The 12,047-nt window shown below is 46.3% G+C and overlaps 1 protein-coding gene across 4 annotated transcripts in view; it reads left to right on the top strand.

Moving 5' to 3' along the window:
- col14a1a (collagen, type XIV, alpha 1a) overlaps positions 1-12,047 on the top strand; it is an 84,121-nt gene that overhangs the window by 69,548 nt on the left and 2,526 nt on the right. For all 4 annotated transcript variants that reach the window (XM_029260058.1, XM_029260056.1, XM_029260057.1 and 1 more), the window contains 8 exons: positions 1,239-1,292; positions 4,212-4,265; positions 4,590-4,661; positions 7,604-7,639; positions 8,065-8,131; positions 8,511-8,699; positions 10,178-10,255; positions 11,642-11,797. In XM_029260058.1, the coding sequence (XP_029115891.1) occupies positions 1,239-1,292; positions 4,212-4,265; positions 4,590-4,661; positions 7,604-7,639; positions 8,065-8,131; positions 8,511-8,699; positions 10,178-10,255; positions 11,642-11,797 (706 nt within the window). The remainder of the gene's footprint in view (positions 1-1,238; positions 1,293-4,211; positions 4,266-4,589; positions 4,662-7,603; positions 7,640-8,064; positions 8,132-8,510; positions 8,700-10,177; positions 10,256-11,641; positions 11,798-12,047) is intronic.

Below are 12,047 nucleotides of genomic sequence, written 5' to 3'. Positions count from 1 at the left end.
TGCCTTGTCAGCGCCCACACACACATACCCATACACATAGCCGTACACACACTTGGATTCTGTCCACACCAACATAAATATGTTCATGAAGAACTCTGGAGTGAAATCAGATACTCTGGCTTTGCATTGCACCGTCCCTAACTGCTGGGTAACGTCGTGCGCGTGTGGTTTGTCTTGGCGCCGAGAGCAGCTTTATGCTTGGTAAAGTACGACTCGGTCGAGCGGGGGTGCGTGATTTCGGGAGCATTTCTGGAAGCGGTTTCAGCGCACCGTACGTTCAAGACTACCCCGATGCCGAACCTGCGCTGCTCTCCGTCTCGCCGTTAAGTCTCGTTGAAATCAGACAGACCCGTCAGTTAAGTTCACACCTCTCGAAGGCTGCTTCACCTCGGAGACGTCATACGTCCACCAAACCTGTCAACGGCTCCGGATCCGTCCTACGAGCAGTGCGTGTGTGCAACGGAATGCAAGCGGACAGCTGCAGTACGGCGGTCAATAGCGAAAAAACATGTGCACGTTCAATTTAAACGTAGTTAGCTCAGATCTCTCGAGCAGACGTACTGTCAGCCCCTCGACGGATATTTTTCAGCCTCGGCAGTGATTTATCTCTACGGTGGTCACCGTTTGGCCGGGCGAAACGTGAATGACTAGCTAATGGGATGGGGCAGGTGGGGGGGAGAGGAGAGCGCTGCCATTTCACAACCTGTGTGCTACTGGCCCAGGATGAACTGAGCTGGATACTTTCACTCCCTTACTGTCCAGCACTGTCATCGAGTCCTGCACAACATGGTTACAACATTATATGATTGTTTTGAAGAATATTTTGAAGAAGAGGGGAGATATGTTACCAATCTTGAGTAGTTTTCTCATCCTGTTACACTCTTTACTTGCATTTATACTCTTTTTATTGCTAAGCAGCATGAATACTGCTGCAGGATGGAAAAAAAAAAGGTAAAAAGGAAGGAGGAGTACATGCGTTGCGTTACAATATGTTCAGATTCTGGCGCAGCAGGTGGCATGTTGGTGACCTCTGTTGCCTTCCACTCAACGGGCTGGGCCTTGACTCTCACATCCTGTTGTGGTACCCTTCAACAAGGTACTTACCCTGAATTACTCCAGTTAACATTTCCCAGCTGCTTAAATGCACAAATCGGTATAAGCAGCTGAACACTAAGTTACTTTGGAGAAAAGCATCAGGTAATTTAATAAATAATAATCCTGAGGGCTCTATTTTTTAGGGTGTTCCAGGATCTTCTGGAGCGCCAGGACGTGATGGCTCAACTGGACAAAGGGTAAGTGTTCCTTTTCTTTCACTGGCCCAAGCGAGGCGAATGACAGTAAAGCTCAGAGCTAGACAAAGTGGGCCAGAAGAACCCCAGAGGGAGTGGGAGATAGGTTCAAGCTTACGTTCTGGTGGAAGTATGAGATCATCGAGTCTCGCTTCTCCGTTTATTGTCCATGCGGTCCTCCGCCAGAAGCCTTGCCGTTGTTTGGAATCCGTTGGCTTGTTTCTTTCCTGTTACCCGTGACATGACGTACTATTGTCCACTGGCTTGTCTGTAGTTCTTACTAATTCCCAATTAGCAATGCTGCCTCATGCAAGACGGTCTTGAATGTGTGGTACCAGTGATGACGTGTGGGCAACCTGGGCAATGTTTTTGTGGGATGAACTGGATGCAAGAGTGAAATCAAAGCAACCAAGACATGTTGCAAGACATTTCTGGGATCCGCTGCAGAAGGGCTGGGGACACATGCCACCTCTTTTGCTGATCAAACTTGATAACCAAATGCCTTGTGGAAGCAAACTAGTTTCCAACAAGTAGACTAACACTTTTCAATGGTCCTGTCATTCACTTCCAAGTACTTTTGATGCTAAAACAGCTGGGTTTCCCCCCCTTCTTTGCCTCTATCTTTAAAACTTGCAATGTTCATTTTAATGTGGACAGCATTTGTCAATTTCTGACATGTGTGTGACAGAGCAAATTCCTTGCAGTGCGAGGGACGTCTTTCTCAATCTTTCGGGGGTGGATGATTACTGTCTGAAACAAACCGCTTTTCTCAAAGTTGAAAAACAGCGAAGATACTATCGGCTGCTTTCCGCTCCATAACGTCATTATCTGAGGATGATGGAGAAGCTCAAAGTCTCACACGGAGAAGGGTGATGGAGTGCGTTGTCTACGTGGATGTCATTGCGACGGGCTGTCAAACCTAGGCTCACTGTGAGAGAGGACTTGGTTTTGCATGAGAACGGCGGTGATCCAGACCGCTGATCTACTCCCTCGTAGCACACGGCTCGGCTCGGCTCTCCGGCTGCTTATCGTATAACAGCGATGCTTAATGACTCTGAAAACAAAGACGCCCTCCATCTCCCATCTAATTTAACCAGTGACAGGATTCTTAAATAGTTTGGGTGAAGACCCTCAGGCAGAAACGCCATCGGTAATGAATATATTTAATGTGAAAATTACAGATAAAAGCAAGCTGTCTGTAAGAGTCATCCATTATTCTTTAAGCACAAAAGAGTGGGGGAAAAAAACAATTTCTCTTGTGAATACAGGCAAGCTGAGAAAAAAGCGGTCTCTTATTAATGTGATTTTCAGATTGACGTTGAATGATTAGAAACCTGAAAACTTAATGATGATGTAAAATAAAATTATTGTTGAATGTGTTATATATTGAATTGATGCTTGTAACTTTGATGCATGTATGCTTTTGAACGTTTCACTTAGTAAATTATTGGCTAATGTTGCAGCAATGAGCTCTTGCTCCTGTTGGCCCTTGGTACAACTGATACTCAACATATTTGATTAATTAACCACAAAGCCCTGCAAATCCATTGACTACGCTTGCAGATTAGCCACCGTGGACACGATTTAGAAGATTATAAATCATACTGCAGCAGACCTTTCGCTTTTCCCCGGAGTTTGTTCAGAGGAGCCATTTGAAACGATGAAGAAGCCGAGGACTTTAGCGCAGCGAGGGCCTGGGTGTGAGCCGTTGGCAGAGCATCTTCATCTGCGCAGCCACGAAGCCTCGGGTCAAAACTCATCATCGCTGAAGCGGGACTGTCCTTCATAGGAGCATCAGGAGGCCTGGGCCAGGAGGCATTCGGGCGAGAGGCTCGGAGCCAGATCCCGACAGCTCGAGCCACGTCATTCCGAGCAGACTCGTGACAGTGTCAGCAACAGTCAGACACCACAACAAAGAAGAAAAATGCTTACTCTTGATGTATTCACCCTAAAAAAATTAAATTTCCGTACTCTGGAGATCTGCGGTGTAAGAGCACGGGAAATTCAGACTCCTCTCATGTGACGCTCAGGAATGGGCAGCTAGCGGGGAATTAGTGCGGTCTTCTGCTGGTGGCAGGGAATGGCTAGCAGTGCGGTAACATACCCTGAGCCTTGTTTGTTTACTCATCCCAGACTCCAAGAACAAACAGATGACTTGGATGACACTTACTGTAAGGAGCTCATTTGCTCCAAGGGGCGATCTGTTTCACAAGGACCTTTGATTACATGCTACTGTTTACTCTGATTGTTAGCCAACTTGTATTTATCAAAGTCCTGTCCACGTTTCTTTTTTTTCAATGCTGAATTTAGTTTTCACTGGAGTCCAAACAGGTATACTCTCTAATGAAGTCATCAGCTTGAGCTTGCCTTGCCTTCCACATGCCCCCACCTTCCAGTCTCATAGCAGTTTTTTTTTTTTTTTTTTTTAATTTGCTCATCCGGCTGTTATGGCCTCCGCGGCTGCTGCAAACCGTTCATTTTGTCCAAGGCATATGGGTGATGAGCTTTGGGCAAGTCTTGTAGATTGATTATTGTTGTCTACTTAGATACATTAACTGCAGGATGTCAGTGCTCATCTGGGAATTGAAGACGCCAACTGCAAGGGGTCAGCCAAGAGGAATAGTCCCATCTGCCAACATCGAAAGTGCTTGTACTGTCTCTCCGCTGCAGTGTCCATGTCACGCCGACTTGCTCATCAAACTGCTTCATGCCGCAGTCACAGTTTGATTTTTCACACTATATAATCTTCATCTGCTGGGAATGAAACAGCGTTAGGCGTTTTTTTTTTATAGAAGTGCTGCTTCTTTTTCCTCATTTGTGATGTGTGATTTTGAGTTCGGTACATTGACCATTTCGAAGTCCATTCCATAGCCCAGATTTTTATTTAGGTCACATGACCTTTTCTGTGCTTGTTCCCACCAGGGACTGCCTGGAAAAGACGGTCCCCAAGGACTGCAGGGTTCGCCAGGACCAGTCGTAAGTTTAACCGCAGCTGCTCGTTCTGCCTTTCATAATGAGCAGAGCAAAGATGACACTGGGAGTTGATCACTTAATCTGTCATAGGTCCTGATAAACACCGGCGCCTGGCTCCTTCATATCTCTCCCAAAGACGTTTTCATTTGCTTTCAAAGTGTGAATATTGAATGTCTTCCATGGTGCCGAGTGGTTCTTGGCCCCCAGCTTTGTGGGGATCATTAAACTGGAGCGGTTGCATGGCGACATGCGGCGATGTGATTTGTGAGCTGTGTTCTGAGCAGGAACCGCTGTCATCCGACCTCTCACATCTTCTTGTGCCAACAGGGTTCTCCAGGGGCTCCCGGATCACCCGGATCGAACGGGCCCCCAGGGTCACTGGGTGACCAGGGACTGCCGGTAAGTCAAGGACGTCCTGCAGCTCCCATTACACAATCCCATTACAAGCCGTAGAACAGTGGATGGTTCTAACTGGTTCTCAGGACAACCAAGATCTACTCTTCTTGGGAAAATGAACAAAGCTCATCATATCTTCATCACACTCAGGGAGATTGTCAGTTATTATTATTTTCTTTTATAAAAATGCCTTGCTCCAATAACAGTTTTACTCATCTAATCTTCTAATATTCAGTTGAATTCAATTCATTTTTATAGAGCACTCTTCTCACAGTTACACACCACACTGAACAAAGGATCAGAGGCATAATACAAATAAACGGTAGACTATACATTATATTACTTCAATAACTGTGTAATAATTAAAGCTATAAGTAAACCAATTGACCACAGAAGAAAGGAACAAAAAACTACCAACTGAAAGGCGAGGGGAAAAAAAAAACCAAACCTCAGGGGGTCCAAGTGCCAGTGGCTGCCCACACTCCAGGGCATCTCATATTAAAAAAAGACTTTTCAGACAATTTACAGTTATTTATAACATTATTGCTATTAATGCCAATAAGATGATGTTGCGGTTCGCGTAGTCATGTCTCGTCCACCCTGGCATGCAGTCATCAGCTTTCATCAACATGGAATGCTGATGTCAAGGCTGGAGGTCTGACTCCGCAGGTCTGGTCATGGGGAAACAATGCTTAAGAAGAATAAAAGGGTTAGTAAGTGACAGCATAATAAGATTAGAGTATTTTACATTGAGAAAACAACACAGCAAACCGAAATTACATCAGTCATTAATACTCCAGAGTGAAAATTTAAGCCTTAAACCTGGATTTAAAGGCTGAAACAATGAGGCATTCCTGAGAATAACTGGCAGACTATTCCAAAGTTTGTAGCTAGTTTATAGCTAAAGGCACTCCTACTGAGATCTTATTGATCACAGGTACTTTAAGGTAACCCACATCCAATGAATGAACATAACGGTCTGGAACATAAAAATCAATAAGCTCACCAAGGTAAGCAGGAGAACTGTAATTTATTGCCTTATAGGTCAAAAGTAAGATTTTGTAATCTATTCTAAACGTAACTGGAAGCCAATGCAGTGATTTAAGTACTGGCGTTATATGGTCGTACCTCCTAGTTCTTGTAACAATTCTGGCAGCAGCATTCGATATTTACTGTAACCTGGATACAGCGTGGCACGAACAGGCCAATAACAGAGCGTTACAATTTTCCAATTGACTTGAAACAAAAGCATGAATCAATGTGTCAGCATCCTTCCTACTTTAAAATTGCCTTCATTTAGCTATATTTCTCAGCTGAAGGAAGCATGACCTATTCAGTGTTGCAACATGAGACACAAATGACAGGTTCCCATCCAACAAAACATCCAAGTCCTTAACACATTCTGTACGCGTGAAGCTTAATCCATGAGTGGTAAAGATTGATGTGACTGTGTCGAGGGTTTCAGTCATCAGAAACCCTTACTTTTAATTAATAGTCCTTGGAATTTAAGGACGTGACAGCGCATCTTTATCAAACACTTTTTTTCACCGCAGATTGAGTACAGAATGAGGTGACACATCAAAATGCCTTTGGAAGAAGTCAACAATAAAACTGGTGTTTGCTTATAATTGAAATGGATTCTTTTTCGTTCAGCACAGCAATGCATTTGTTGACATTGTGTCCTTCACAGTTTATCCTGACCAGTGATAAGCATAGTGGTTCCGCTTGGCTGAACGCGCTCTCTCGGACCACCCAGGCGGGGTGATGAGAATTGCAAACAAGCGGGTTGCGACCTCAGTTGCGGGGGCTAGTGTAACATAGCTCACTTCTGCTTTTGGGGGAATGGGAGGGGTGCCGGTGGACTGCATTCCATTCATGTGTTGCAGTATGTCGGCCAGAGCAGCACATCATTATCACTGTTCTAAAACAGGAGCGATCAGCCCTGTCTTTACAGGAATGGTTCCACTGGCTCCGGACACGACTTTCTTTCCTTAGTGGACTGATACCGCTGACCGAATAACAGAGAAGCTATTTTTAGAGGGGAGGGGGATCACGGTGGCGCAGCGGGCTTGGCCGGGTCCTGCTCTCTGGCGGGTCTGGGGTTCGAGTCCTGCTTGGGGTGCCTTATGATGGACTGGCATCCTACCCTGAGTGTGTCCTCTCGCCCTGTGTTGCCGGGTTAGACTCCGGTTCACCACGACCCCCGCTCAGGACGAGCGGCTTCAGCCAGTGTGCGTGTGTGTTTTTAGAGGACTGCTGCAAGTGACCCCCCAACATTACTCCCTTTCTTTCATCCATTTCTTAAAGGAATAGTGTAAATCTGTAAAAAGCTTCACCGCAACTAAACACACACACACACACACACACATTTTCAGAACCGCTTGTCCCATACGGGGTCACGGGGAACCGGAGCCTACCCGGCAACACAGGGCGTAAGGCCGGAGGGGGAGGGGACACACCCAGGACGGGACGCCAGTCCGTCGCAAGGCACCCCAAGCGGGACTCGAACCCCAGACCCACCGGAGAGCAGGACTGCGGTCCAACCCACTGCGCCACCGCACCCCCTATTCGCAACTAAACACTGAATGGGAATTTTTTTTTTCCACTGTCCACTCTTAATAGATACATGTCAAAATAATAATCAGAAAGTATTATTCATTGGGAGGGGGTGCGGTGGCGCAGTGGGTTGGACCGGGTCCTGCTCTCCAGTGGGTCTGGGGTTCGAGTCCCGCTTGGGGTGCCTTGCGATGGACTGGCGTCCCGTCCTGGGTGTGTGTCCCCCTCCCCCTCCAGCCTTACGCCCTGAGTCGCCGGGTTAGGCTCCGGTTCCCCGCAACCTCGTACGGGACAAGCAGTTCAGAAAATGTGTGTGTGTGTGTGTGTGTTATTCATTGGTTGCTTCAATTTTTCCCTGTATGATTGTTTGTATTATTTTTTTGTTGTAGGGTCCTCCTGGTACTAAAGGTGAAAAGGGTGAACGAGTAAGTTTGACATTTAAAGTTGCCTAACAGCAGAGAGTTCAGAAAGTGCTGCCAGGTATCATTTTTAACTTAGTTTCAGGGAGATCGGGGATTTAGGAGGCACACTGACAGCTTTCCAGGATAAAATTGCCAGTGTTTTCGCAGCAGTGATGCTCAGTTTATTGTCCCACTGTGTGAGTGCGGATTATTGCCGTCAGTGCAGTTTTGCTAAACCTGTCGCAGCATCTTATTCCCCAGTAAGAAGTAATGTGCAGGTACAGTGGAGCCTTATTGTTGCTAATGAGAAGTGTGTCCAGGTTTCTGAAGAGGAGTGTAAGATTTTAGTTAACTGTCTGAAGACTGCAGGGGTCCTCGTTGCGTCGATGGTGTTTGTCAGATGTGCCGCGAGGGAATTCGGCCTCAGCCCGGTCTGGTTTGTGTCACAGGGTGATCTGCAGTCCCAGGCCGTGGTCCGGTCGATCGCGCGGCAAGTGTGCGAGCAGCTAATTCAGAGTGAGTCCGCAGCTACGCTCTGTGTTCGTGCGTATGCGTGCATGCGCTCGTGTTCACGTGTCTGTTAATGATGCATGTGCAGTTACAGGTCACCATCCACACGGTACTTATTCACGGTGGTACGCATGTCTCATTATGTCCTGTAATGATTTTCGCAGCACTGTGAAATAGTTGCTATTTAATCACAGGCTCATTACTAGTTATTACTAGTTATATAATTACCCCAGAGATGCATAATGCATTAAATAAATTAAACTCCTTTGTTTTTGTTCCACCACAGTTTCTTCTGGGAATTGGTTGACAAATGGATATAGGAGGCATTTGGTGCCTACTGTGTGAAAGCACGTTCCACCCATTTGGTAAATGCTGTTTCCTCCAGGTCATATGGCACGATACAGCTCTATCCTCAACCAGATCCCGAGTCACTCTGTCTCGGTGCGCGCCGTGCAAGGACCCCCCGGGGAGCCGGGCCGGCAGGGACCCCCCGGGCGCCCGGGAGAGCAGGGCCCGGCTGGCAGGCCAGGATTTCCCGGGAGCAACGGGCAAAATGGACAACCAGGGGAGAGAGGTAAAGCAAGCGGCAAAAGGAAAGGTGGGGTCAGAAGAAGGTGAAGCCTGAAACAGGAACAAGGGAACCTCCATTCTGGATATATGGCAGAGTTCTGGTATTGGGAAATATGATCACCTGTAAGCTGCAAGTGATGAAACGTAGAAAACCAAGGCTTACAACACGCACCACGATTCTACGTTGATCTCTGTTTTTCGATTGCGGCGTTCACCTAATCAGTAAAAGTATCACGTGATCAGAACGTGTAGATCGGTATTGTGGAAACTGAGCTAACGGTAGAAGAACCACAGAAATGCTGCGATGCTGTGGTCAGCCAGGAATAACCGTGCACCTTATGAAATCCATGGCTGTGTATCTGCCGGAGAGGTCCCGGTGTCGCTTATGAAAGCGGGGTGGATAGCATCCCCCCGAGAGTGCCGGCAAGGCTTGGCGGGCTTATCTTGTCTTCTGCTTTGGAGTTATACACACAGACAGTGTATCAGCTAGGCGTCAGAGCAGGAGAGCCGACCTTCTCCTCAGTCATCAGATAGGGCAGGGGGAAATTAAGTCCACAGATGAGGTGTTCTCGGCACAAAATGCACGCGGGCCGAACATTTCGCACCCCGTCGGCATTGTTGCCGTTAGAATTACTGTCATTTAGAGGTGCCACTCTCAAAGGGTTTCGCAGGCCTGGAGAGTGCATTATCTGTCATTTTCAGCGAGGCAAGACGAAGAACAGACAGTGCGCCGGAGCGATATCTCCGAACGCTCTCCTCCAGATTGAGGATGGGATGTTAGATAGTAGCTAATGAGCTGAAAGCTGGTCATAATTTGTGTTGCGTGTAATAATGAGTTATCTTTATATGCAGTAAAAGTATCACATGATCAGTCTTCAAATGACAAGTACAGCTTCTTAATTTTTCATTTTTTCTCTATGGGTTTGATCTCTAATACACTTTCATGTGATAGCTACATGTATAGGAGATCTTTGGTGATGAAAATGTAACTACTTGCATCTGGTCCAGGTTGTACCTCTCCTCAGCTTTTCACCCAGTAATTTTGCGATAGGCTCCGGTTCACTGTGACTCTGCTCAGGACAAGCGGTGATTGGAATTTGATGGATGGATGGATGGATGGATGGATGAATGGATAGATGGAAAATTACTATTTGTACTGATGTCCCATTCAGGATCTACCCTGCCTTGCTCTTCGCTTCCAGAATAGGCTCCCAACCACTACAACCCTGTACTAGTCATGTGGTTTTTGATAATGGATGGATAGAGGGAAAAATAATTTATCACACGACTGCATTTTCTTTTTTCTTTTCTTTTCTTTTCTTTTTTTCTTTCACTTTACGTGGTCCAAAAGAAATTTTCATAATTCTTTTCCTGTTAAGGCAGAAATTCCCCAGATCAATTACTGTGAAAACACAGGCTTATCTGGGATTGTCGCACAGAATTACAGAAGGTTTGGATCATTCATGGTGTCTCTCTGGACAGGTCTTTCTGGAGAGAAAGGAGAGAAGGGAAGCCAAGGAGTGGGTACGCAGGGTCCGAGAGGCCCTCCGGGGCCCCCAGGTGAGGCCAACACCACCCTCGACACTTCCAAAACAGCCCCTAGTGCCTCTCTTGCGCGCAGAGTGGCTTCTGAATGGGTCGTTTTGTCTTCCCTTCAGTTCTGCATTCTCAGTTTTCTTACAATCCACACTGGGATTTTCCTTTTCATACAGTTCTGCTGAAGAGGAGAAATCTGGAAAGCATAAAACACCACGATTTAGAAATGAAAAGGAAAAAAGACTCATCTGTTTTTGATTTAGTAGTTTTTGGACTCACATCTAGAATATCAAATAGATATGGAGATAATGTTTTGAGTGAAAGTCATCATTTTACTTCGATTTTTACTGTAATGCGGCAGCATTGATCTCACAGAATGTCAATGTGGGGCACTGTGGCTGATTGCGGTTTAATCGATATTTCTTCCTGACAAAATTCTCCCCAAGTATGAGACGAAAAAAAAACATCACCGCTAACTTACAGGGTGCCCTGTGAGGGTATGCTGGCAGGAGATGAATGACTCAGTGGAAATTGAATATGATATTTTGAGCCACTGGATATCCTGATGTGAGGAGAAACGGGAGCACTTTGCAATTTCATATGTCAAAATTTCATTTTCATATTCGCAGTGACCACTGGCATGGCACACTAGGGGAAAATGTGGTAAAAAACCATTTCAGAGCTGCAGCATTGGTGATTGGCTGAAGCTTTTGTTGCACCGCGGAGCAGACTGAGGAGGTAAAAAGGGAAAGAAGTGGCCTTGAGGGAGTGCTGCCTCCTTGTGGCTGGAGGTCGGCGTTCATTTTTCTCAAGGAAGAACGTACGATAAAGAACTGCGCACTGATAATTAAAAAAAATAAATGAGTTGAACATAATTCCATTTAGGTTCTGCACAAGCGCTGTGCCAGTACAATCACTCTATTAATGTTTGCTCAGCACAGGGCCGTATCCATGGCGATTTACATTTCCTATTAATATAACTTGATATTTGCCAAAGCGGTAGCCCTTAATTTCCTTTCCTTAAGCGGGGTCCGCCGAGGATCGTTGCCCATGTACGTTTGGGCCTGTGCACACGAGCCTTAGCAAGCACGGTGTTAATCAGAAGTGTCAAAAATATATGAAGTCCTTTAGAAAGAACAGACTATGAATAAGCACATGTTTGCAGAACACGTGCTCTGTTTGAGAACAATAAACTTGCTTTCGTACTTTGAACGCTCACCATATGGACAAATTGAAACGGAAAGGATCTCGGAAACAAAGCGCTTACCTTGCTGAATGGACGGCAGCTAAATGTACAGATACAGTCTCTAGGGATCTCTTTGAATGTGTTTAATGATAAGAATATTTAATATGCAAAGGTCGGAGTGAGCGTGACTGCTGATTCTGTTAATGTCCTCACCTCCTGCTCAGGACCTCCAGGTGAAGGGCGAACGGGCAGCCAGGGACCGGCGGGTAGGCCCGGAAACCCGGGCGCTCCTGGTCGGACGGGAACCCCGGGCCCCACGGGTCCTGGCGGCCAACCAGGGTACTGTGACCCAAACTCCTGCCTTGGCTACAGCATCGGCGGTAAGTATCCCTCAGAAAACAGTAGCAACTTCAAGAGATGCGTGATGTGACATTTCGTGGGTCTTGATCTGAACCTGCACCGGTCCGCTTAGCACAAACGAAGCAACGATATTTACACAAAGCATCCGGTCAAAGGCAAAAACGGACGTTGAATCCACTCTCGTGACTTTTCTCAACCATCGGTACCACGATGGTCCAGAGCCATCCTGTGTATTCGGATTTGTACTATTAATGAGAGTTATGCTGGAGT

The sequence above is a fragment of the Scleropages formosus genome, chromosome 18 (genome assembly GCF_900964775.1).
Source record: "Scleropages formosus chromosome 18, fSclFor1.1, whole genome shotgun sequence".
NCBI classification, from domain to species: Eukaryota; Metazoa; Chordata; class Actinopteri; order Osteoglossiformes; family Osteoglossidae; genus Scleropages; species Scleropages formosus.
Note: the sequence above shows the minus strand (reverse complement) of the source record. Positions and strands in the feature narration are given on the sequence as shown.